Source organism: Equus przewalskii, chromosome 6 (genome assembly GCF_037783145.1).
Source record: "Equus przewalskii isolate Varuska chromosome 6, EquPr2, whole genome shotgun sequence".
Classification (NCBI taxonomy): Eukaryota; Metazoa; Chordata; class Mammalia; order Perissodactyla; family Equidae; genus Equus; species Equus przewalskii.
In genome coordinates this window covers 28,890,355-28,917,489 of record NC_091836.1, presented here as the reverse complement: position 1 = coordinate 28,917,489, position 27,135 = coordinate 28,890,355, and the positions used below count along the sequence as shown (strand labels likewise).

The window sequence follows — 27,135 nt, the reverse complement described above, 5'->3', positions numbered from 1 at the left end:
CCTTTATATCAAGCCTTTGTCTCTCCTGCTGCAGTTTCTGCACACTTGCCTTGCTTGTTGTCCTGGGGAAGCTGGTGGGCAGTCCTGTGCATGCACACCCCTGGCCCCTCATCCTTGTACACACTCCCTTTCTTCCCCTAAGTGCTACGTGTGCTGCATGAGTGAGCAGCCCCCAAAGAGCCGCACGTGCCTGCAGGACAACTCCTGAGCCCTGACGTTGAGGCCCCAGCTCAGACCTCTGGAGCCCCAGGAAGAAATCTCAGGCTTGCCCCAGTGTGATGCAAACAATGGTTTTCACTCTTAGCTGTTAACAGAAGATTGGCTTAATTTTGTTTTTTGTACTGGGGAACACATACTCTTTGAACAAGAAGAGGGGCACTGAGAGACAGCCTGGTGTACCTAAAGGAGCCTAATCATAATCACTCCTTGGACAAACCAGCTAATGCTTGCCCCTAGGTTCGCTCAGCCATGAGGGTTTCCACTCAGTGTTACCAATAACCCTCCAGGCAGACGGCTGGGCACCAACTGCATTCTAGTGATCCACAGAGGGAACTTTCGGTCTTCACTGGAGGGAGGCTGGGCAGGTTGTCACTGCCTTGGTGGCCGGGGCTGTGTCATCATGGCGTCCCACCATCTTGGCTGGTGTGGCCCACCGTGTCTGCTCTGCCTGACTCTGCATGTTGCCTCACCTCACTCCTTGCTTCCGTTCCTCTAGCCTCCATCCCTGAGGCTTCCTTAGGCAGCTGAGATACGAGAATAAGCAGGCCCTCGTGGTAACCAGGCAGGCACTGGCTCACACCCACCGCTTGATCAGCACACCTGAGGTGACTCGCACTGAGAGTGCTGGCACCATTGCCTTGGGGTTTTTCTTCTTTGAAGGTGACCAGAGGGTCCTAGTGCACAACACAGAAGTGTGGGAGAGGTGACACCCTGTGGAGTGAACTTCAGCCAGTGAGAGATGGGACTCAGCAGATAGGTTTCCTCCCTCCGGCTATGGGCTGGTTGGTGAGGCAGTATTTCAGGGGTCCTCTCTGAAGACTGAACAGTCAGCTGTGATAGGTGTAAGGCCACGGCCCTTCTATCTGCTCTCCCCTCCCTTCTGGGGCCTTGGAATTGCCCTCCCTGAGTTAGCACGGAAGCCTTGCCTGGGGCTCTGTTTCCCAGGGAGCCCGGCCTAAGACAACTCTTAAACTTCCTGTGTGTTAAACACCCTGTGTATGTGTGTTATTTCAAATCCTTAAAAAAATAAATCCTTTCCAGATGAACACTGAAGCCTTGGGGAAGGGGTAGAGAGGAGGAAATAACTTGCCCAAGAACACCCAGCTAGTAAGTAGATAATTGAAACTTTAGCTTAAGTCTGTCTAACATCAAGATTGTGCTCTTTCAGAACATGAGCACTGAAGGCAGACAGACCGCGGCTTAAACGCTGGCTCGAAGCTGTGTGATCTTTGGCAGGTTTCTTAACCTCTCTGACTCTCCATTTCTTCCTCTGTGTAAGTGACAGATTTAGGCGTGGCGACCTCTGAGGTCTCTTCTAGTTGGGACAACAGCAGCCCTGAGGCTTTGCAGTTACAGCCTCTGAAACGTTCCTGTGCAGCTCAGGGAAGGAGTCACACAGAATGGATTCAGGCCTTAGGACTACTGCAATCCCAGGTGAACAGCTTGTCAGACATATCAAAGCATCGAACCTGGAGAAGGCGGGGTCCCAGTGTCACCCGCTCCTGCCCAGGATCAACCCCAGTGGCATTCAGACAGCCTGCTAGCTGGAGTGTTCTTCTCATTCTTCAGACTTCAGCTGGTGCCTCATTTCCCAAGGGAAGCCTTCCCTCCCCTAACCCCTTCACACTCAAGGCTGCACCCCGCTCCCCTCTAGATGCTCTCTCACAGCTCCTTCTGCTTCGCCTGCCTTGCACTTAGCACAGTTTGAAACTATATATTAATGTGATCACTCATTAATCTCTGTCTCTTACTGGTAAGATTCATGAAGGCAATGTCCATGTTTATTTTGTCTCCCATTGTATCTCCAATGTCTAGAATAGTGGAAGGTGTTCAATAAATATTTATTGAATGAATGGGTTAAGTAGTTAATTAATTAATACTATGTAGCCAAGTCTTGATGAGACTAAAGCAGAAGCATTGTAGCTTAAAAGCCGATCTGGGGGTGAATGTTGAGATCCTTGTCTGATTGTCCAAGGCATTCAGTATGTAGCTGCATGTCCTTGAGTCCCAGACTCTTTTCCTCTCCTGCCAGTCCATGTTACAGCTCATTAGGGGGCTGATAAGGGGATGGCTGTGCACTGACTCTGACATCCCTGAAGTCACCCCACCCATCACCAGGCAGCCCAAGGGGACTCAAGGTTACCAAGTACGTCGCTAAGAGGGGAAGGAAGAGGCCTGGCATTTCAGCTTTCTGGATTCCTCCACAGTGGAATCCAAACAAGAAGACTGTTTCAGGAGGGAGCCTGGGACTGCAGAGAAAAGCGGCACATGCTTTTCCGCTGAAGCATGAGCATCAGCAGCAGGGTGGGCTTGAGTCTCAAAGACGGCAGATGGCTCCCTGCAGAGGTCTCCAGCCCCCACCCCGCCCCTGTGAGAGGCTTCCAGGGCTCCCTAGGCTTCTGCAGCCTCCTGCTGATCGGTCAGCCCCCTGTTTGCAAGCCTCTCCCTGTGAGCAAGGCCTCCCTTCTGAACCAACTCACTCTGTACTCCAATACACTGGACCCGGTTCCCTGAACAAGTCTTGTTGTGTCCCCCAGTGCTGGGTCATTGCAAATGCTGTCTATACTGCCAGGCAAACTCCTACGCACCCTCCCTCCTCAGCTCTTAAATACCTCTTCCACGCTCTTGTCTCTACAGAACTTTTCATAATGCATTGTCAAGGACCGCTTATTTAATACCCCAACTAAGATTTTTGTCCTTGAAGACTAGGACTTCAAAAATTCATCTTATCTCCCAAATTTGGTACAGATAAAGGGTTAAAATCATATTAACTCGGTAGATAAAGAGAAGGGAGAAAAGAAGGAAGGAAAGAAAAAAAGGAAGCAAGGGTGGCAGGGAGGGAGGTGTGGAGGGAGGGAGGAAGTAAAGGAAGGAGAGACGGAAGAGCCTGGATCTACGTGCACCTTTCGTGGTGACATCAAAGTCCAGCTGAGATAGTGCGCTGCCGTGGGAGGAATGTGGGCTCTGGAGAGAGACAGATCAGGGTTCAAATCCCAGCCCTGTCTCAGAGTCATTCAAGCTCTCTGCTGGCTCATTTGTAAAGTGGGGTAACACCGAGCTAAAGGCACGTTTCTAGGGCGTGAGAGAGAGCGGAGGTAAAGCACCTTGCCCTCTGGCACTTGCCGGATGCTGCAGGGGCTCTTTCTGCACTTGGAAAGCACAGAGAGGCAAAGAGGCTGGTTCAAGGTCACACTAAGGAGCCAGGTCTGTGCTGTCTGCACTGGGTACCCATCACCTATCCTGACCATAAAGACTCGGTTATGGAAATATGGACAGGGAATTAGTAATGACTTAATTAATTTTCACAGGTGGAAATAGTGTATACCAAGAAAACATGAGATTTCCCCCTGGAAGGACTTTCTCCATTCTTGTTCTGACCTAACAGATGACTTTCTATGATGTTCACCTGCATTTTAATCAAGTCTCCACACTCACCCTGAAAACCTACAGCCTGTCCAGGTGCACCTTGGCCCTGGGTCTATAAAAGCACATTAACCATAGCAGAAAAGAATACAAGAAGGAACAAAATAACCGTAACTGTGACCAACTCCTCTGACAGTCGATTCCTTTTCCCCTCTTATTTAACCATGTCTCTCTTGACAGCACCTCTCAGATGTCAAAGTCAAGTGACGTGGGTGTGTTCCACTCTCCCAGGACGTGTCTAAGCTCTGCCAGGGCGTGCTCATGAGCAAGAAAATAATCAGAACAAACGAAGAGCACCCGGATTATCCAAGCATGGGACCCAAACTTGCTAATCTGGGCTAATTGGCCAAAACCTCCATTACCTGTTACAGGTGCAGTCCTGGGAGAGCCACGGGCCAGGAATCTTGGTGGTCTTACTCACCAATGCATATCACCAGTGCCTAGGGTCAGTGCCAGCTCAGTAAATATTTGTGCAATGAGTGGACAAATAAATGACAAATGCATGAATGATTGACTGACTGAATAAATGGAAGGTTCATGAGCATACAGCACAACCTTATGCTCTTTCGTCTCCCTCCCCAGCCCACCTCCATCCAAATCACCTGTTCTTTCCTTACCCTAGCGATCAGCTCCCCGACCATTCCTGTCCAGGTGCCATTGGCCTCAGGAACACCGTACACACCATCCCCGACCAGGCGGATCTTGTAGTTGAACCGCAGGATCTCCGCCAGCTCCTTGAGCATGTCCACACAGAAGCCCTCGTAGCGGTCATTGCCTTCCATCTCCTGGTGGTTCCCCTTCAGCATTAAATACGGGTTTTCCTGCAGCAAAACTGGGCAGCTGTCATTCTCACCTTAGCCCTGGTGTCTCAGCCACAGGGGATGGTGGGGCTGGGGACGCAGGAGGTTGGGGAGAAGACGGGGGAGAAGGAGGGAAGTGGCTTGGGTGATGGGCTACTTCGGAGGTGGCAATTAGCTTCCCTCCCCGACTTCAAGGCACTTCTCATGCCAGGAATACACAATGGTTCCACTGTGAGAGGGTCAAGCTGAAGCCCCTCTACCTTATTGAAGGTCAACATCTGACTCCACCTCTATTTCATCCCTTCCATGTTTTTTCTTCTTTTTGTTTATTCTACACAGGCCTATCACTGGGCGTTATGAGATACAAGGATGCTGACAAGAGAGCAGGCTAGGGAAGAACAGGTACTGAACAGCTGCACCCCAAGGCAGAGCATGTCCAGCCATGAGAGTGCCGGGGAGAGGGATGGGTCTCTCCTGTGAAATGTCCAGAGAAGTTTCCATGGAAGAGCTGGATCTAAGCTGGGCTCTGGGAATGACAGAACACTGACAGATGGAAGTGGTGTGAATGGAGGGCATCATGGGCAGGGGAAAGGCATGGTCAAGGGCATACCCCAAGTGAGAAGGAGCATGGCCTATTCAGGGGACAATAGATCCTCCATGTTGTTGGAACATGGGTTGTGTGGAGGGGTGAAGTGGGAGCATAAATTTAGAAAGACGAATTAGGATCAACATGGGCCTTGGCTGCCAGGACAAGGTGAATGGACATCACACATATATAGGAGGGAAGCACTGAGGGTTTTAAAGACTTAGGGCTATAATTAAAGAATATTAAATAATAAGAGAGAGAACATCTGGGGGTGAGGACAGACCATCTCCTGATATGGGACACTGAGTCCTGAGCCATGACTTGACTCAGGTTGGACGGGAGAGACCTGGAAGAGACACAGAGAGGGTCAGGCTTGATGACAGGTTGGGTGTGGGGTGCAGAAGGTAGGGGTCCTCAGATCCTTGGAGCCCGGGTGGATGACCAAGGATGGGGTCATCACTGCCAGGGATGGTTTGGAATGGAAGAGGATTTGGAACATGTTGAATCTGAGGTGCTGGTAGGCTCTCCAGAAGGAAACGCCCAACTGAATGCTTAAAATGAGGAGTGAGGACAGGACTGAGGCAGGGATTGGGAGGCCTCTGTAGAGAGGTGATGGCTGAAGCTGCAGGACCAGTGAAGCCATCGAGGGAGAAGAATGGAGGAAGGACAGAGAGGGATAAGAAGAGGCCTTTGTCCTTGAGAAAAGACAGAAGAAAGATAAGACCCTGATCTTAGAGGATGGGAAAATGAAGAGTGGCCATAGAAGACAAACCAGAAGCAGCCAGAAAAGCTGAAAATCAGGGGAATATGGTCAAGAAAGTCCAGAAGGAAGGAGTTCCAAAAAGGAGAATGCAGACACTCTGGAACACACAGAGATGAAGCAGGGCTGTGAGAGGACACTGGGGTCAGGCGTCACTGGTGGCCTCTTGAAGGCAGATTCAGTGGGGATGGCAGAACTCGGCAGGATTGGGGGGTGAAGGTGAAGGAGAGGTACACAAGTGAGAGTGGAGCAGCATCTTGAGAAGTCAGGAGATAAAGGAAGGCGGGCAGATCTCCCCTTCACCCAACTTCTCTGAGTCACGTCTCTCTCCGAGCTTCAGTTTCCCATCTGCAAAGAACTAGGCTGGAGGATCTTCAAGTGTCCACTAAGCCCAGGATTCATGATTCCCTAAATTGCAGGGAGCTGGAAGGGTACAAAGGTGTAGGTAAGGTGGTGATGATGGTGTCTTAGGATGGGAAGAACCAGAGTATATTTGGAGGTAGAAAGGGAGGAATCCCTCTAAAAGGACAAATGAGAGAAGGAAGACAGAGAAGTGCTAGTAGGTGGAGCAAGGTCCCAGGATGTGGTGGAAGGAGACAGAGTCAGGGTGAGTGTGAGGCTGGGCAGTGGGCTGGAGGTAAGGGAGAGAACATGGATGTGGATACAGAGAGGAGGTGAGGAGGTCAGAAGTGAGGGAACCCGTGTCACCCCCAGAGTTGTGTTGGGGGCAGGTGGGAGTGAAGGCTTGGAGTGTGGAAAGGTCTGGCAGAACTGCTCAGGGCATATGATAGGGCGTGAACAAGAGATGAGCACAGGGACTGCTGAGGCCCAGCTGAAGCCAGGGGGCTGAATGCAGATTGGTAGCCGGGAGCAGGGATTCCAAGGACAGTTGGACTTGGGGACAGGCATGAGGTGAGATGGCTGAGCATCAGGACAGAGACCATTCTAGAAGCTCAGAGAGAGAAGTGCTGAAATGCTGATTAGCTGTGCTCAAGCTGGAAGGCGCTTCTGGGTTGGGGAGATGGAGAGCTGAGAGACCAGAGGTCACGAGGTCAGTTTTGTGGGTGTGATGAAGTGGGAGCAGGGAAGGTAGAAGGTTGTGCGGCAGGGAGAGGAAGCTGTGAGTTGAAGGTTCTGATTCACGATCAAATCCACTGTCCCGTCAATGACATGGGGCCAGTCTCCCTGCCTTCCAGGCATGCTGTCCTCAGCTCAGGGGCTTCTCTCTGCCCCAACAGCCCTCCCTCCCTTCTTCTGCCTAACCTGACTCATCCCTGTCCTTGGGGTCCCATCACCTCCTCCTACACCAACCCCCTTCTCAGAACTCCTACTGCACTCCCGGCCAGGGCTCCACACAACCATCCTCCGTCTTCCTAGTTGTGCCCGCTCCCAGGTGGAATGTAAGCAGACTGACTCCTCCCCTCTTTGGTGCCCCCACCTGGCTCCAGCATTAAGCACTTGTTACCTGTGTGAGTGAAAAGTGTTGAAATGGCCTCATGGATGGGGCTTGGCTGGGGTTCCCTCTCTAGGTTGGCAACATCCCAGGGTATCTTTAATTATCTCAAGGAGTGTCACAGAATTCTCCCCAAACACTCTCTACTCTCAAGTTAACTTGCGCCACTGACATATTCAAAATAAACATACAAAGGGCAATCTTGGTGGGAGGAGACGTGTGTGAAAGCCCAAATGTCAGAGAGGTCGGGGCTCGCTGCTCTTTCTTTGGAAGATGCGGGGCCGAGCGCTGGCCTGGAGCAGGAACCCCCATCCGGGCCGGAGTGTTGGGAGATGGAAGGCGGCCATGCAGGGAAAACATTTCGCACGGGGTCTGACGTGGAGTGTGTGTTCCAGAGAGGGGGAGCTGCGGCTAATTCTGCGTACTTGTTGGTGTTAACCAATAATCATCCACGTGTCCCAAGTGTACCCTGACACGAGCGGGAGACGACAGGGATCAGTGCTGAGTTTTAAGGGATAAATCATTCAGGATTACCATTTGCAAAGGCTAACCCACAAATGGTCACCAGGGACTGAATTAAGATAATCATTCCTGGGAGGAGTTATTGACTTGTTTTGGCCATCTTAGACACACATGCACAAAAAAGCATTGTTGTTTGAATTGTACTTACTAAGTTACCTAATGTCACCTGACACAAAAATGTCCTGCCCCCATCCCTCATGAACATACATGTGCATTTGCGAACAACCGTGGGTGCATGTGTGCATGCGTACACACACACACACGTTGACTTTTCTGTCAATGTCGCCGTGGGACTGTGCCAAAGCTCTGAGCACTGTCCAATTCCAGACCCTGAGAGGAACTCAGCAACATTCCCATCTTCCTCCCAAACTCCTGTGGGCTTTTAAGGGACATCCCCCCCCAGGAGGAAAGAATTCCTTCATTCAAATTCTAACTTCGAGCTCTTAGTTTGTGTCAGGCACCCAGTCTCTGAGGAGCTCTCATTCTAGTAGGGGAGGTGGAGCTATAAACAACAGCCTCTAACAGGAGAAATGCCACAACAGAGGTGGGTATAAAATGCTAGAGACGGGGGAGGCCAGGAGTCAGATTAGAGACGTCTGCATGGAAGAGGTGACATATGAGCAGAGCTTTGAAGGGTGCGTAGGCATTTTCAGTTGGAAATAGGAATTAGGGGAAAGGGTATTCTGGGCAGAGGGAACAGCACATACAGAGGCAGGGAACAGCATGGTACAGTGAGGTGCTGGGCAGTCTGGTACCACCAGACCCCAAGTTGCATGGAGAGGAGGCAGGGATGGCAGGCTGGGTCTAATTATGAAAGGTATATATTCCAGGCTCAGGGGCGGTGGGTCCTGGGCAGCATCGAAGGACTGTAAGGAAGGAAATATCAGGACAATTCTGATTTTAGAATGAGCACCCTGATAGGAGGCGGGGGATAGACTGAGCCGGTGAGGAGGCAGCCTGTGAGGAGGCAGTGCTAGAGCTCAGGTGAAAGAGGCAGACGGGCCTAAGTCAGCACGTGGGCTTCGGGGATGGCTGGCAGGGGACGGACTCAAGAAAGCGTATGTCAGAGGTAGAGAGGACAGCGGGAGGGAAGTCCCAGCAATCGTGCTGTGTGCTGCCCACCATCTCTGGGCTGGGACTGCAGCTGACTATGGCCCCAGCTCAGCCAGGCTCTCTACGTCTCAGCTGGGGTGGTGACACCTCCACCTTCTGGTCTTTCCGACGTTTTCACGTTGGTTCAGATAGCAAGGGTTGGAGCCGAGATGGGGAGTGTCTACAACCCTGGGAGCTGGAACTGCTCTGTCCATCCTTTGCTCTGGCTGTTCCCTTTGCCAGGAATGTTCCTTCCCCAAGGGCCACCTGGCTCTCGCCTCGCTCCCATCAGGTCCCTGCTCAAATTCCCCCTTCTCGGTGAGGCCCTGACCACCTGGTGTTCAGACCGCCTGTGCTCTCAGCACCCCCATCACCCCTTCCTCAGCTCTCTCTCTTTCTGAGCACCTAGAACAGTGCCCAGCACACAGCAATGCCCCATAAATATTCACTCAACAAACGAACAACAATAATCAGTGACCCCCTGTCTCCTACCAAGTCAAGGGAAAACTCAACAGCCCACATTCACGTTCCTAAGACTATGGACCCAACCCCATTTTCTGGCTTTATGCCTCTCCTCTCTCTACCAATGCCCATTTCCTGGGAAAACCTGCACTTTTCAGCATTTCCCGACACCCAACAACACTCTCCTCATTCTCTTCTCCCTCTCTATCTCTCCCTGTCTTTTGGAGTCCAACTTTAAACGTCCCTTCTTGTCCTAAGGCTTTGCTGACCTCCCCGATGGGATGGGACCCCCTCTCTTTCAATCCCGTGGTGCTAGGTATGCGCCTCTTTCCCAGCTTTTATCCCACTCTGCTTCCAGTGCATCAGTAATTCCAGTCCAGGGTTCCTGGGTCCCAGGAGTTCATGAAGGTAGTGATGGAGGTCCCTGAGCTCTTTCTATTATCTCAAAACCCCTAAAAGAAACAGACATGTTTGCACACCTTGCACATTTAGCAACGATAAGGCTGAGCAGGCTAATGAATACATCAAGTTGCTGCTTTGGGCTGGAATTATATCAGTGTAGCAACACTGGTTATCTCCTGCTGATAAGACGCTGTGCCAGGCAGGGAAATATGCTTTTGATTAGTTAAAAGGGAAGAGGGGAGAAGAACAAATTAATTATTGCTTAATACATGCAGTTGGTTTAATTGGTTAAAATCTTTTAAAACATGAGCTCTTCGGGGGGAAGAGGAAGAACCCCTTGGCTGGGAATGCACTTTGATTCATGCCACCTACTAAATTAGAACCTCTCTGAGGATAGAGACTGAGTCTTACTCATCTTTGTGTCTCCAGGAATGAGCACATGCCTGGCACATGGGGAGAAGGGCTTGGTAACTGTTGAAGAGAACTGAGTCTAATAGAAAAGGCAGATGGTCCCCTGCCCCATAGATTTAGAACTCTCTTCTCCACCTGGAAATGAAGAACCGGGCCACTGAAAACCCACCAAAATTCAGGTGACCACTGCAGGGGGGCATTTTGCACATGATAGGCACCAAGCAAGGCAGGCTGTTGTGAAAGAGTTGGGGGCCGCCCTGATGGACTGGATCCAGCCCCCAGCTGGGCTTCTCCCACCTGTATCATAAGGTCCCCTTCCCGTGGCCATGCACAGCTGCCCCGGCTGTCAGGGTGCCCCTGGAAGAGGTATCCACAACCATGTGGTATCTCTCCAGCCCATTCCTCTTCCCCACCTGCTTTGGAACTCATCAAATATCACTTCCATATGCAACAGAGACTTGAGTTTAATTACACTATCACGAATTGGCCTCGGTGCTGTGATTAGAGCTCCCATCTTCTGTTCACGGGGAAGCCTGGTGTACCTGGAGCCAGAGGAGGCACCCTGGGGAGCTGCAGCTAGGAGGCCTGGGTGCACCCCGCTTACCAGGATGGTGGTGACGACCAGGGTGGTATTGAAGAGACTGTCGGAGATGTTGGAGGCGTAGAGACGGCTGTCCATGCTGAGGCCGTCTGCCACGTGCCACTGGCCAATCTGAGGAGACCAAGAAGAGAGGGCTGGGAAGAAATAGGGGGGCAGGAGGAGGCTGGGGAGCTGGGGAGCTGAGGTCCTGCAGTCCTCCAGGGCCGGAAGGAGCTGAGAGGCCAGTGCCCTGCCCCCGGGTGGGCTATGTATATGTAAGCCACAGAAGGAGGGAGGGATATGAGTATGGAGTAGAGGGGCTGGACCGGGACAGGGGTACTGTTACACAGGGTTGGGGGAGTGAGGGAGGGGTGGGAGACCTGTGAGAAGAGGGAAAGAAAGGGGTAAAGACTTAGGAGAGGTGGAAAAGGAAAATGGAAAAGCAAATCAGGAATGGAATGCGGTTCAGGGAAGTTCTCTTACACAGAAGGGAGTGAAACATGTGGAATGGCATTATCTTTTTTTTTTTTCTTGAGGAAGATTAGCCCTGAGCTAACTGCTGCCAATCCTCCTCTAATGTCTGAGGAAGACAGGCCCTGAGCTAACATCCATGTCCATCTTCCTCTACTTTATATGTGGGATGCCTGCCACAGCCTGGCTTGCCAAGCAGTGCCATGTCCGCACCTGGGATCCAAACCAGTGAACCCCAGGCCGCCGAAGTGGAACGTGCGCACTTAACTGCTGCACCACCAGGCCAGCCCCCAGAATAGCATTATCTTGAGGCAGGAAGGAGCCACAGAGCTCTTTGGCTTCAGCCTGCCTTCAATAATTCTGATGACCTAAGTAAGGATCAGAACGGTATACTGGAGAGAACTAGCATATACTGGGCTCTTCAATATGTGTTTTCTGAATGGCTCAGTTGAACGAATGAACCAAAAAGGGAAGACCCATGTTCTAGTGCTGGTTGATTCCCTTGCTAGCTGCTAGAACTTAGGCAAGTTACTTAAATCTTTCCAAGTCTGTTTCCCCACTGAGAAATGGGGATGGACATGTTTGCCCTACCTTCTTCTCAGAGCCAACTGAGATCATAAATGCCCCAATCTGTCGTTATATTATTCAGCCAGACCCAGGAGCATGGATCTCAACTGTGTAACCTCAGAAAAGTTACTGAACCTCTCTGAGCATGCTTCCTCATCTGTAAAATGGGAATAATAGAAAGTTCATTGGGTCATTGTGAGATGTATTTAATTGACACTCAATAAATGCCATTTTCCTTCTGCTTCCCTCTTGTCTTGACTTCTAGGAAAAGAAAATCCACGACTTAGTTCCTCATTCTAGAAAGTCACTTAAACCTAAACGTAACATTATTGGGTTTTTAGATGGCCTGTTTGTTTTCCCAGCGAACCTTTTTATAAATACATCTGTGTGTGTGTGACACCAATATATTTCTACTAGCTGGAGTCCCTGGCAAATCGTTTCTGTTGCTGAGTGTTTGAGGTGAGCAGCCAGGAGAGATGGCTGACAGCTGGCTGGAAATCCAGTGAAATGCACACGTCTGCCTCTGCCAGGCATCTCCAGGCACCAGCAGCAGCTTCCCTGGAAAACTCTGACAGGTTCCCTGTAGCTCTGCTCACCAGAGCTGGGCTCTGGGTTCCTTTTGTGGAAGCTCCAACAGCAATAAAGACACATCTCACCCTTGGTCCCCACTCCCACCCCATGGGGCCAGAGGGTTGAGGGTCATGGGGAGCAGTGACCGTCTCCCTGACATCATGGTCTGGAGCTTGAAGAGGGAAGGGCCAAGCTAGGGCCACCCCGGCCCATGAGCTGGGAGCTCTTACAGCCTCCAGTTCCAAGCAGGAGCCCACTGGTCTCTACAGGTGAGCCTTTCACCTGCCAAAGGGGAGATGACCACAAACTCCTCTCCAAGCCTCCGGGAGGACGCCAACTGGAGGGGACTGGGCAGCTTTCTCCATCTCTGTGAGGGCAGGATGCTCCCGTACATGCTCGTGTTCATTTTTAGTTTATAAGCAGTGTCTCATGCATATCTCCACGGAAAACCCCATCTGACAGATAAAGAAACTGATGCCAAAATAAAAGAGCCCACTCAACTCAAGGTCACCTCGTCCACCAGAGGAGAGGCCTGAGCTTAACCCCTGTGCTCTTAGCTCCAGATGAGTCTTCCCAAGGAAGCTTTCAAGGCCATCCTGTCTGGCTCTTCCAACCGCACACCGTTTACCTGTCCGTCTCCCCCACCTGCCTGTGTGGGGCTGGCCCCTCTATGCTCACGTCCTAGCCCCTTGCTCAGGGTCTGGTACTTGGGAGCAGGGGAAGTCATCATTTCAATCGCAGCTTGCTGCTGTGGCGGAGGCCCAGGCAGAAGGTGGCTCCTCCTCTGGCTCTCTGGGGCGCCCACTGTCTCTCCAAGCCTGAGCTGCCCCCTCCTCCTCTCTCTCTGTAGGGGAAGGGGTGGGGAGGATGAGGGATGAGCTGGTAGATTTTCAAGAGAAAGGGGCAAGGAGAACAACAGTTGCCAGACACCCACTGAGCTAGATGTGTTCCACCATCTCCCTGAATTCTCCCACCAACCTTGTGGACTAGTGACGGGTTTTTATTTTATTTGTAAGGAAATTGAGGCTTCAAGAGGTTTAATGGCTTGAACTCAGAGCTGTCTGACTCCTAAATCCAAGGTCTCTCCTGCTGTCTCCTGGGTGGGGCGCCAACGTGCCCTCCACATAAGCAGGCCTCCCTAACCAGAGAAAGGCTTGAAGGGGCCTCAGCCATGCCGCCAGAATCCTGATCACAGAGCTTTTTCCTGCTGGGTTTTGATACTCCACAAAGTCAGGTGAAATGACTCTCTCCTCGGAGGCTCAGGTTCCCTGTCTTCAAAATGGAAGGAATTTGCTCCTGATGGTCTCCTAGGGTGGGAAGGGCCAGATTTGGCCAGAAGGACATAAAGAACAATGGGGTTGGATGTCATTATTTGGATGTTTGGGACATGATTGAACTTTCTTAGAGTCCTATGTGTCACCTAAATGTGCACATCACACCAAAAGGGCAGGCTGGACCTCAGCTCCCCACTCCCCGCCACGACTTTCCCACCCCCACTGTTCTCAGTGGACCCAATTCTCGAAACTGCCTGCCCCAGCCCCGACTCCCTGGTCTTACCCGAGCCAAGAGATAGGCTTCCACAAAAGCCAGGGACAGAAATGATTTACCCAGAGCCAGATCTGACAGCTTGAGCAATGCAACCTCCCCTCCACCTCTGGGGACATGGCAAAGAGACTAATTAGCCCCTCAGCTCCAGTTGGGAAATGAATCTCCCACCCACCCTCCCATTAGCCCCCAAGAAATTAATAAACTCATCAGATCCAACAAAGCGGCTTGGCAGTTATTAGCCAGTGCAATCTAATTGCAGGAAGGCAGTGGGAGGGCAGGCAAGACAGAGCCAGGCGCCCTGGGATACAGGCTAATTGCCCCACCCACTGGGCACCTTCCATGCCACACACATGCCGGGGGTGGGCAGGAGATACAGCTCTCATCACTGACAATCTGTGGCTCTGCCTCCAGCCAAATTCCCTTGCTCCACCCCGCTGACACCTGCCCCAAAACCTCCTGCAGGGACAGCTGTTTTATAAGCCTCTTCCACATGCCCACATGTGTGAGCTTGATGATGCTTCCAATAATGTCTTTCTGCGGCCCTCTCTGTACTTTCTGTCGCTCCCACTTGCGTAGTCTTTCCACCAGTTTAGAGGCCCCAGAGGCTGCCGTGAAGGGAGGGGAGGGTATGGACTTGTACAACGCCACTGCTAGCCTACACAGCAACTTAATGCTGGTGCACAGCTGGGCATGCTGGATTTCAGCCTCTCCTTGCCCTTGGGCATCGCACAATCTGCTCCACGAATGCACTCGCCCCGGGGCTGGAAGACCTGGGTTTAACCTGGCCTCTCTGCTTATAAGCTGTGTGACCTCAGGTAAGTTACTGAATCCCTCTGAGCCTCAGTTTCTCCCATCTATAAAATGGGGGTTAAAATGTTAATTATTACCTCATAGGGTTCTTAAGAAGATTAAATGAGATGGTGTGTGTGCAAAGTGCTAGGTAGTATCCATCAATTTAATTTTTAATGCCATTGTCTGAAACAGAAGGTGAGATCTCTTCTGGGCCCGACAAAGGGCTTTGCAGTGTGGACTTTAGTTTATCAGACAGATTAGACGAGTGTTTCAAAGTCTGGTTCCCGGACCAGCAGTTTTGGTGTTAGAAATGCAAATTCTTAGGCCCCATTCCAGACTGACTGAATCAGAAACTCTAGGAGGGCCCAGCGACGTGTGCTGCAGCAAGCCTTCCAGGTGATTCTGACGCCGGATGGATGAGAGACAGCAACGCAGACGACAAACGGTTGACAGGACAAGGCAAGGGTGGAGAAATCGAGTGACTGAGTGCCGACCAGTGGTGATCTGGGAAATGTTTAGAAACTGGCTCTCCAGAAAAAAAAGACCCTGATTGGCAGCATTTGCTGATTTCTGTGGTATAAACACTCCCACTATGGCTGATTCCAGCTACTAATGTGACATCACTGAGCACAGAGACGTGCAGCGGGGTCTTGCTCACCGGGGCAAGTGGGCGCCAGCACGACCCAGGGTGCCAACTGTGCTCACAGGGGCGGGCTCTGCACCAGGCACGAGAGTTTATGCACACGAGTCTCCTCGCCCCTCCTCTTTATCAATAAGGAAAGTGAAGTTCACCTAAGTTAATAATTTACCCAAGTCACAGAGCTGATACGTGGGAAAAAAACCAGGATTCAAAATAAGGCCAATGTGTGGCTTAACTGAGCTACAAGATTGGAAACAAATGTGTACTCCCTCTCAGTCCTGATTCTAACGCTCTTAGAAGAAACATCTGATAGGTGGGCATATCATCATAGGCGTAAATATAACTGATATGGGGTGTGTTTGCATGTGCACAGAAAGTATCATTTATCCAAAGATCCCCAAAGGACATGGAAGCCATATAAATTAATAATTATCTTGTTCCTTTAAGTGCTAAAATTTGGGAGATTTTAATTATTTATTTGAAAGCCTTACTTCCAAAAATTCTTTCAAAGGGAATTACACTTTCCACTGTCCTCTTTTTTTTTTTTTTGAGGAAGACTAGCCCTGAGCTAAGATAGGCTGCCAATCCTCCTCTTTTTGCTGAGGAAGACTGGCCCTGAGCTAAAATCTGCACCCATCTTCGTCTACTTTATATGTGGGATGCCTATGACAGCATGGCGTGCCAAGCGGCGCCATGACCCCACCCGGGATCCAAACTGGCAAACCCTGGGCCGCCGAAGTGGAACGTGCACACTTAACCACTGCGACACCGGGCCAGCCCCTCCACTGTCCTCTTAAACAGAGTGAGCATCTTTATCTTAAGACACAGTGTCAGCATTCTCAAGCCGGTTATTACACTGTCCAGTGACAGAAGGCTGCTCAGGGGTTACTGAAATGTGGATGCCACCTGCCCTCATTTCTGTGCTTTTGTAAGTTAATTTGTCTGCTCTTCATAGTGTCTCTTTTCTCTCTGTGAACTGTCACTTCTTACTGCTATTAGGATAGCTGTCTCAAAGAGCCCCTGTCCTTCCAGGAGCTGTGTGTAAGACCCCTGGGTGAGCAACAGAGGGAGCAAGCTTGAAAGAATTGCTGTAATGAAAACACAGGCAAGGCCTAATGGCGGCCTAGGGGCCTTAGAGAATGGACTCCATGACACCGATATGGGTGACCCACAGTCCTTTGGAAAGGTGACTACCGTACAGTTGAATGAGTGTCCAAGACCTGTATTTGGTGAGCCCCGTGACCCTGGGTCAGCGCACGCAAGCTGGTCACTCCCTCAGCAACACACCATGGAAAATGCTGGTCTAGGGGCCATGACCAAGGGGTCCTCTGCCGCTTCTGAAAGAGCTAGAAGTGTGTCACCTGGAGTCTGGAGCCCTGAATTAGCATCTCACACTATGACCACAGGGCTGGCTGACCCTGAGCGAGTCAGTTAATTTCCCTGCGTCTCGCCCTTCCCCAGCCTCCGCATTCATCCGAGTTCCCGCAGAACTTCCCCTGGCCTAGACTCCACTCTGGGCCTCTCTTTGTTCTGTCCTCCACACGTCAGCAGCCCGTCGCTGCAACTACATGTCAGATATGATCACACTAGCCCCTGCGAAAAGCCCTTCAATTCCTTCCCATTTTGGTTTAAGGATAGAGACCAAAGTCCTTGGCACGGCCCACCAGGCCCTGGAGGCCTGGCCTCGGCCCACCCCCACACTCACCTCACACTCTCTCTCCACCTTTATCTGCACTCCTGTCACCCCCGCGTGCTCAAGTCAGCAAGCTCCTTCTTGCCAGGGTCTCGATGCATGCCAGCTCCTGTCCGGAACTCTCCCTGCTGTACGACCCCCTGCCCACCCCAGCCCTCTTTCAGCCCGTTCAGGGGTTGGCAAGCCACAGCCTACAGGCCAGACCCGGCCCGCTGGCTGCTTCAGGAGGTAAAGCCCATTCGTTTAAGTATTGTCTGTGACTCCTTTTATCTACATCTCTGTTCAGTAGAGTCGCAAAGCGGAAATATTTACTATCTGAACCTTATTGAAGTTTTCCAAACCCTGATCTATTTACACCTGTTAATCCTTCAGGCTTCAGTTCAGAAATCACCAGGAAGCACATCCTTTAACTCCGGAAGTCAAACCTCTCCCAGAACTCTGTTCTTTTCCTTTGGAACATTTGTCCCGGGCTGTGATTACACACTCACTAACGAGACCATTGCTCGCCGCCTGTCTGCCTCACTGTGCTGCTGAGGGAGAGCCCTGCGCTACGGCAGAGACGGGCGGGCCTGCCCAGGGCTGCCGCGCGCCTCTTACCCCCTACAATCACTCGGGGGGCTGGCATTTGCCCACTTTGTTCTCTCCCAAGTCGGGAAAAAGGGATTCATTTTTAAAGCCCGGGGCGATTTCCTCACATCCTGGCCTGCCTCCGAGCCAGTGCCCATGGCTCTGTAACAGGTCACATGTTATGTCTGTTGAGACGTCCGTTCTTTGAATTCAGCACGGCCAGGACTCAGCACCCAGAGAGGCTGACATGACGCCAAGGGCGGGCGCGTCCTCTGGCCCAGTGTCAGAGTTCAAGAACACTTGTTGATCACCTTTGCGTGTTGGGCACCCAGCCACGTGGTTTGCTTACATAAATTCCCCTGATTCTGCATAACAACACGGTTATTATTCCCACTTGAGAAATATAGGCACTTCAGACAACGATAATAATGCTTAATGTAGGCACTTCTTACAAGGTTTTGTTGAATGAATGAAAGAAACTGAGACTCAGAGACAGCAAGCAACGTGCTGAGTATGACATTAATAGGGGATTAAACTGGGATTTGAACTCGTGTTCTATTTACTACTATACCATCTGGTTGAGTTAGAGCAGGTGCAGGCTATCCAGACCTTCCGACTGGGTCTTCCCACATACCTCTGATCACTGTGAACTTGTTCTTTGGAGAATACAGGGACTCACCTATAAGAGTCCACAAGAATGATTCTGACCAAGGCGCCGGGTGGTTACTTAGGCGTTTGGCACAAGGAGATGCAGGAGGGGGCATCAGAAGACATATTTTCCATCCTCCTCTGCCATGCATAAGCTGTGTGACCTTGGGCAAATCATTTAACCTCTCTGAATCTTCCTCATCTGTAAAATAGAAATAAATGAACTTGCCTGCCCTTAGTACGGCATTGCTGTTGATAATCAACTGAGATAATGTGCATCATGGTTTTTGATAAGTCATAATAAGCCACAGGAACATAAGACAACAGTACTATTGTCTGGCTGGTGGGAATGTAGCTGACCAGAAGTCAGGAGATTTGGCTTCAAGTTCCACTCTGCCACTTTTGCTAGCTGTAAGATAAGGGTAGTCTTCCTTCCCTTCTCCACTTATTGGCATGTTATCAGCCAGCTCTGGTGGTCTAGTGCTTAAGATTTGGGGCTCTCACTGCCATGGCCCGGGGTTTGTTTCCCGGTCAGGGAGCCACACCACCTGTCTGTCAGTTGTCACGCTGTGGCGGCACGTGTTGCTGTGATGCTGAAGGCTATGCCACCGGGATTTTAAATACCAGCAGCATCACTCATGGTGGACAGGTTTCAGCAGAGCTTCCAGATTAAGAAGGACTTGGCCACCCACTTCCAAAAATTAGCCATGAAAACAAGTCAGAACAGCCTCGACAGCACCAACAACAACTGAGGCAATCACAGATGTGACAAAAGCTTAAAGGCAAACACAAGCTCTTTTTCTTCCAGATCCTTGTTCTCCCCGGCCATCCAAAGTTGAAAGAACCATAACCAACAACTCATTTTTTTTAACCTCAGGTTCAGGGCTCAAAGTTGAAGTTCTCTTTAGGAAGAATGCATATAATAATGTATTAGCATCTCCTGCAGTGCATGGAACTGATGTCGACATATAGGCACAGTCAGGTGTGAACGCTATGGCTGGAGACCCCGGGAATTAATTCGAATGAGTTACAGTTTCAGGGTCTCTACAATACAGGTCTGCACCTCGATATAAGACCAGCTCAAAGGGCTTGTAGTGTGAAACTCTATGGTGAACACCACTGGCATGAAGGAATAAAATGTTTATTGAATTTAAATCCAATATCTCCTATCATAAAAGGTTAGTCTACCCTGGAGATTGGGTCATGAGTAAGGGCCCAATTGAGAGCCTGACGGGGTGATGCGGGAAACAGAGTCACTCATATTGACCAAAGACCTCATTCTCGTAGCCAAAATATTCTTTTAACACAAAATATGTGCTTACGTGCAGAATGCTGTGAAAATTCAGGATCAAAGGACAACAATGGCAAATGCCAAAGGTTAGAGATCAAAAACGAGCCTGGGGAAAGCTGGGAAGACTTCCTATCGAATGAACTCTGCCTGGGCTTATTGAGCCTTCAACTCAGTTGGTCTAAGGCAATGTTTTGTTCAACTGTGGCTGCTACCCATTAGCGGGTTATGAAATCCATTTAGTGGGTCAAGACCTGCATTTTAAAAATGAAATATATATCTGGAATAGATCAGAGTGCAATGTACACAGCAGGGGTAACTTTGTTTTCATAAGCTTTGGTTGAATTATGCATCCATGGGTGTTAATGTGTGTCCTGGATTCAACCTAAATGCAAGTCAGCCTCAAAAGTATGACAGTACCTGGCACAAGGGATGTGGACCTGTTCTGTACTCTATAATCAGCCCCTTGCAGAGGACCTGGAACATAACTAATGATCATAAATACATTTTTGGCATCGATGAACTCCTAGTTCTGGTCACTACTAACTAAAGGACTAACTATAAGAAAATTATACAACCTAATACTTTTGAACATATACTGCATGCCACATTTTGAACTAAATGCTTTGTTATCTTACGTAATCTTCCCAACCACACTACAAGGGAGGTATGGCTATCATCCCTGTTTTACAGATTAGAAAACTGAGGCTTGGGGAGGTTAGGTTTCTTGCCCTAAGCTCCATAGTTAATGTGGCTTCAAACCCAGGCAGGTCCACTTTGCTACACTGCTCCCCAAGATAGTCATTTTCCTAGGCTATGGATGTGTAGTTAAACAATGAATTGTTATTCTTTACCCATTGGTATTTGCCATAAGCATTCCTGCCTGAGCGCCCACATCCCTGAAGTCAGCCGTTGCGTTTCCTTGCCTTTGATTCTGACTTACATCTTTAGAGGAGGATATTTAAATAAAGCTTGAGGAAGGCAACAGTGGGGTACAGTGCATAAAGGAAAGCCTCGGGAATTCTGGCTTCCGGTCTCCGAGTTCCATACAGACCACCAGCTCTGGGAGACTTCAGTTTGGACTCTCGCACTCCTCTTCACCTGGGGGTGCCCACTCATCCATCAAGCTTGTCCTGAATGTCACCCCCCCCGGGGACGCCCTTCTCAGCCCCTCTGACTCAGTCAAGTCCCCATCACAGGGACTCATACACGGTGCCCTGAACTTCTCCTTTGTAGCACTCGTCACACCTGCAGTCACGTGACTATTTAGGTGCTCACTGGTTTCAAGCTCATCTCTCCCACCAGACAATACAGTCCGTGAATGATGAGACTCTGTCTTGCTCCCCATCACATCCCCAGTGCCTACCTTGGAATCGGTACTTAGCACGGCACACATCTTTACTTGGCAGTTGCATTAATAAATTCTCCTTTGTAGATCCAGCTCCCAAGAAAGCACCTGGTACTCAATAAATATCTGTTGAATTGAATTATGAAATTTCTTTGGGCAAGTCACTTCTTTTTAGTCTTCAGTTATCTTACCTATAAAAGAAGGATGTAGTCTAGCCCCTTCCAGCTCAAATGTGAATTCCTGAAAATGCCGGGTATATTTATAATGTGGCATAGTTTTGCAAAGTGGCCTGGGGCAAAGCCAGGGACAGACAGGCCTGAGAGGGACACCACAAAAGGCCTCGGAGAGATGAGTGCAGGGGGCACTGGAAGCATGCTGCCCAGGTATGAAGATGAAGCAGGTGGCCACCCGTGAGAGGGAAGTGAGGAAGGGCATCTCCCACTGCCACGAAACAGCTCTCTCTGAGCCCAGTGGCTGATGCCTGGCATTCCGCCATTAGAGAGCCTGGTCTGGGGACTAAGACATCATGTTTGGTTGACCTGGAAATAAATCTATAAGTATTAACACATTCTAGCCTTCTCAGTTGCATACCCCATTTACAAAGGGATGGCAGGTCCTATACAAGGGAAGTGCTCTTCCACTCAGAGCTCACCTGAAATACTGCATACTGTTCCAGGCAGCACTCTTGAAGTGGAGCATAGACTAACTGGAATGTGTTCCAAGGATATTGACCAGGAAAGTAAAGAGACTGAAATCACATTATAGGATGAAAATGTAAAGGCAACCATGGGAAGGATGGAATAGACGTGCGGACCCGAGAAACAGAACAAAGAACAAAAGCAACAGGCTTCAGAAAGAAAGAATCCTGCCCAATACACAGACAAGCTTTCCAACAACGAGAGCTTTCCAAGATGGAATATACTGTCCCTATAGGTAGTGAGTTCTCCAACACTGGAGGCATTCAAGCACCAACTCTACTTCATGAGAACGCATTTGCAAGAATCCAAGCATTCGAGTACAGCACTGGTCTAGAGGACCTTTATTATTCCTTTTGGCCCCAGGAGCATGGGATCTAGATTCTACTTCTACATCAGGGGAATCAGGAGGAAGGCCAGGGCATCAAGGGGCAGATGAGGTCCTTGAACGTTGTGAGAAAACAAGAGAGCAAGAGTATGGGGTAATGAACACAGAGAGAAAAAGCCACTGTAAGAAAACTTCTTCCTGGTCTTCTCTCCTGGCTGAATCTCACTACAGTTGATTCTTGTTATTCATGGTGGTTAAGTTCTAAAAATTTGCCACAAACACCGAATCAGAAATACTGAACCATTAGGCCAGCCCGGTGGCACAGTGGTTAAGTTTGCATGTTCTGCTTTGGCAGCCCAGGGTCCACCAGTTCAGATCCCAGGTGTGGACCTATGCACTGCTTGTCTAAGCCACGCTGTGGCAGGCATCTCACATATAAAGTAGAGGAAGATGGGCATGGATGATAGCTCAGGACCAGTCTACCTCAACAAAAAAGAGGAGGATTGGCAGCAGATGTTAGCTCAGGGCTCATCTTCCTCAAAAAAAAAAAAGAAAAGAAAAGAAAGAAAAGAAAAGGAAAAAGAAATACTGAACCATTGCTCCTAAGGGAAAAACAGGGTTAGGTTCCTATGAGCCTCTGGTCACAGCATTTTCATCAAGTAATCAATATATAACCTTGTTTTAGGTGTGTTTCTGCTTACAGACACCTTATTTAATATATATTGTTGATTCATTCATATTGAATGACAGCACTGTAACTCATGCCTGGATGGTGCTTTTCTAACAACTGTATATTCTCTGTAAGGCGCATCACAGCTTTCTTGCACTTAGGGACACTAGACAGCACTTCAGCACAAAGTTTGTGGGTCATTTTAAACAGCAAAATCTCCAAAAGAAAGCACATAATGCAAAAGACATGACACTAGACAGACCGCAAAAAGGACACGTTTCCAGTATGAGAGCTGAAGCAAGAAGACGGCATGGCCTTGTTCAACCCCAGCTGGGAGCGTGCCCATCTGCCGACTCAGATTTTTCGCTGCTCTGTGCATATCTATGAAAGTGCCTGAGTATTGATTTGGGGTTACAAAGAGATTTTAGCGACTAAACAAATTTGCGAATAAGGAATCCACAAATAATGAGATCAACTGCACTCATCTGTGCTTGAATGTTTGGCTTCCGCCAAGATGTGCCCAGACTTCCATCCTGAATCCCCAACCTCTGGGATGCGAAGTGGAATTTGGTCTAGTCCTCATCACCCCTCCTGCCAAAGAAGACAAACCCACAGGGGCTGTTTTCAGGGACTCTAGCGACAGATAAATACTGTCTGGGGCAGGAGTGGAACTCAGTTCACCCCAGTCAGCTCCAACTGAAAGTACTACCCCTCACTGATGCTCTCAGAGGCTTAATGTACTCTCCAACTAGCTCAGGGTTTGAGAAGTCAAATGTCCCTGCATAGGGCAGCGAGGATGCTCAGATTGCCTTTCCTTCTGGACAGAAGTACTGGTTTAAAAATTTCCTTTACCTACATCTCAGCTCCCTCTTTTATTCTCGTATGGTCAAAAATCTCACAGACTCTCTTCTAAACATCTTGGGGATGATCAAACTGGCACGGGGTGAGTGTACTGCACAGTCTGTAAATAGGAAGACTCAGCTGCACATCCTTCTCTCACCGCCTGAAAGATAGGAGGTATTTCGAATCAGCTGCTGAGGAGAGAATTTATCAGAGAGCTCAGGCATGCTCAGGATTTTTCATCTTACAAGAAAATTACTGCCAATGGACTGACACAGTCAGGGCATAGAGAGTGCCTGGCTTCACTTGTTATACACGCCAGCTGGAGAAGTATCTTGGGAAAGCAGTTGTACTAATAACACACAACTTTGAGCTCTGAGTGGCCGATGCCAATTGAACTAATGGTTCTAATGAAGCGTTGGGGCTGAAGGAAGCTGGTCACTCCCTGTCCTTCAGGGCAAGATGCATAGCTGAGGTTTCAGGGATGGGCTGAGAATGGCTCATCGTTGCCCCTAGATGGATGCAGGCTCGCAGGTGGGAGACAGTGTGTGGCTGAGCCTCACTGTGCTCTGGGAAGATGGGGAGTTTTTCATCTGGGGGTGTCAGCAGCTCTTGTCTGAGCAGTCCACGTCAGGCGGGCCCCAGATGTGCTACAGACTTTCCCGAGAGCAGAGCCATGACTTCTGGTTCTCATCTTCACACCCACTCAGAGCCACTGCAAAGTGGAACTGGTGATGCTGCCATGCTAGGGATGGAGGAAGGGCAGAGGTTAGGGATGGAGGAAGGAGAGAGGTAGGGGAGGCAGAAGGCCATGGGGAACCCATCCTGAAGCAAGGAAGACTAGCTGGCAGAATTTATTTCCACCAAGCATGGCTGGCACTGGCTGGTTTTTGCAGCCCTCCTGCCAGGCCCTGGAGTTGCAGCAGGAGTGACATGAGCATGTGGCTCAGCCCTACTTTGTCCTTCTCTCTGCCCTGAACCAGACTGGATGCTGGATTCCAGGAACACTGCATAGAAAGATAGAGAAATATATAGACAGGTATCTCCACAAGAGACGACAGAACTAAAATTTGCACAATATAGCAGAATCCTCAAAGCACATCTATAAACAATATTCCACTTTGTTCTCACAATAATTTTATGATGTACATAAAGCAGATATTATTATGACCATCATCCCTACTTTACTGAGGAAGCAATTAAGGAACAGAATTGCTAGGAACTGAGGGCTGGGACAAGAGATGAGTCTTTCCACTGCCCCATGGTGCCTGCTCCCGCACACAGCTTCCTCTCACCTTCCTGAATTTTCCTTTCCCTTTGGCCTGCCTGCCTCCACTCCCTACCCCTCTGGCCTACGGCCTGCCCCATGTCTCTTGGGAGCTGACCGAGCCAGGCTGCTTCCTGAGACGAAATTAGCAGCTCGGCCTCGTCCAGCTCTCCCAGGCAGGAGCTGGCTGAAGAGGCGCAGAAAGGACTCACTCAGAACTGGCAAACTTCCCCAGGCTGAGCTCAGGCAGGATGCGCGATGGGGCATATTACAAGAAATATCTTTAAAATGCAGCACTTTGAAACCCTGCTCCTCTGCCCAAAAGCAGCCCCCCATTTGAAAATTTAAGTAGCTCTAATTTCTTTGCTGGCTGATGTGTGAATAAGCTTCTGCAGTCAGTGAATTTCCCATCAAGGCTGATCAGCAGTCCCTGTGATTTGGGAGAAAGAACCAGACATATGTGGGCCAGGGAGGCAGGAGGAGAAAAAGCCATCAGATCATACCGTCCAAGGCCAGCTCATCAGCCCCTTGGCTGTCTGTGGTCCTGGGAGTGGCCAGGAAGGCCAGATGCCCTCACAGGAGGAGGTACTTAATAGGCTTTTAATTAACTAGAGGAGTATTGCTCTTAGAGAATGGAAAGAAAAGGAAAAGGGAGAATTATATCAATGAGTTGAAGGGTCTTCCACTCGAATTTTAAATTCCAGTCGCCAAGGGAGGGGCTTGTCATATGAAATCTCTCTTGAGCAAACTGGCGAGCAGTGGCTTTAGAGAACTCTCATGACAAGATCCTAGGTCCCTAGGGCTCTGGTGTCCCCACTGGATGTGAGCTCCTGAGGGCCGGAATGGTACGTCCCGAGTGCCCCCTGCACACCTCCACAGGCCCCAGTACTGGGCTCTGTGCGCACCTGTCCCTTGGTCCCCAGCACATCCTTTTCCAGGCCCGTGCTGAGCGCCACTCTCAGCTGGCTGTTGCTGGGTCTGCACCCAATGAGTCCCCAGTCCTGGAGTGACGCCAGTGTGAGAATACTGCAGCAGAGGCAGAGCACGGGAGCACGGGGCACGGGAGGAGGTTCAGAGGCAGGCAGGGCCCAGCACAGCAGCCTGGCTGTGGAACTGCCATTTCGTCCTGAAAGCAAACGGGGGCCACTATGGTGTTTTAGGCTCAGAACGACACGCTCCCATCTGCATTTTCTAAAAGGAAAGTTAAACCAGATGACCTTTCAGGTCTCCTCCAGCTCTTAAGAATTTATGATATTCTAGGAGATGTTGTCAACTATTTTAAACCTCATGCCAATTCCCCTTTGCCTGGCTCCTTAATTAAAAGGAAGAAATAAGCGAGTTTTCAGTAACCTTCAAAGCGGCCCCCAACCACCCATCACTTTCTCCCCCATCCCACCTGAGAATCCACTGCCTCAGAATCCCCTCATCAAAGGCAAAGTCGCTCCACAAGCAGCCGCCCCAGCGGGCCCACTCTTCTCAGGTCTGTCCCTCAGCTGGGGAGCTGGCACTCGAGGCTGCTGATTTTCAGCAATCAGACCCCCGCTCCAGTGCTCTGAGCCAGGTCCCGCAAAGGCGGCTTCAAAGGATCTGCATATTTATGGCAAACTCCTTCCTCCCATTGAAAATGTATTAGACAGCAGGAATCAGGGCACTCTGAGCAGCTTCCCCCACTGGCAACCTGTCTGAGCCTTAATGGCTGTTTCTGTTAGTGCAGATGGGACCTGAGCTGTCACAGAGGTTTGTAATGAGAGGCGCTGGCGAAGGGGCACAGAGGCTGGGGGACTAGCAGGGGTGCTTTCCATGTAGAGGAAGACACTTCCCTCACTGTTCCCCCAATGCCACGTGCGGGCAATGGCAGTGCAGACTCTCATCCCACAGGGTGTTTTGAGGGTTTTCTGTTGTTCTTTGTTTACTTTTGAAGTAAGGGAAGGGGCCTGGAGGTGGGGACGGGGGGGATCCCCCCAGCAGGTCTGCTAAAACTGCCGTCAAAGCAACTGGGGTTCCTGGCTGCAGAGGGCCATGATGAGAAAAGTAGCTGCCTTGACGCAACTTGGAGTGCTGTCAAAGCAAGCTCTGCTGCCACCAACCCAGGACGACCCCAGATCTCCTGGGAAAGGGGGCAGACGGCAGGAGAGGAGACTAAAGAGAGGCAGCCTGTCCTCCCAGAAACTAATTGGTGGGACCTGCAGTAAGTTCAGGAAGTTGGAGCTGGAGCCCCTGAACCTTTTAGAGGACACAGGATCCCTGAGTTCTTGGTTTGCCAGGGTGACTCATGAAAGTTATCTCATCCATCCACCTGCCTCTGGTTAGAACCACACTCACGTCTCCAGAGAACTCCCTTGAAAGCTTCATTTATATCAGCTTTAGAACACGAAGGGTGGCTAGCAGTTCACAAGGCTTTTTACTCACCCTCTCCTGGCCAGCTCTGCTAATCTCTCCATCTCCATAGGAACAGATCGGTGGTCCAGGAAAAGGTGGCTCAGGGATGTTTTC

At 50.1% G+C, this 27,135-nt stretch overlaps 1 protein-coding gene across 15 annotated transcripts in view; it reads right to left on the bottom strand.

Annotated features, from left to right (window-relative positions):
• GRIK4 (glutamate ionotropic receptor kainate type subunit 4) overlaps window positions 1-27,135 on the bottom strand; it is a 413,573-nt gene that overhangs the window by 71,700 nt on the left and 314,738 nt on the right. For 13 of the 15 annotated variants that reach the window (XM_070625039.1, XM_070625046.1, XM_070625050.1 and 10 more), the window contains 2 exons: window positions 10,735-10,842; window positions 4,260-4,463 (listed from right to left, as the gene is read on the bottom strand). In XM_070625039.1, coding sequence (XP_070481140.1) covers window positions 4,260-4,463; window positions 10,735-10,842 — 312 coding nt within the window. The remainder of the gene's footprint in view (window positions 1-4,259; window positions 4,464-10,734; window positions 10,843-27,135) is intronic. The other 2 variants (XM_070625048.1, XM_070625051.1) reach the window with 1 other exon arrangement.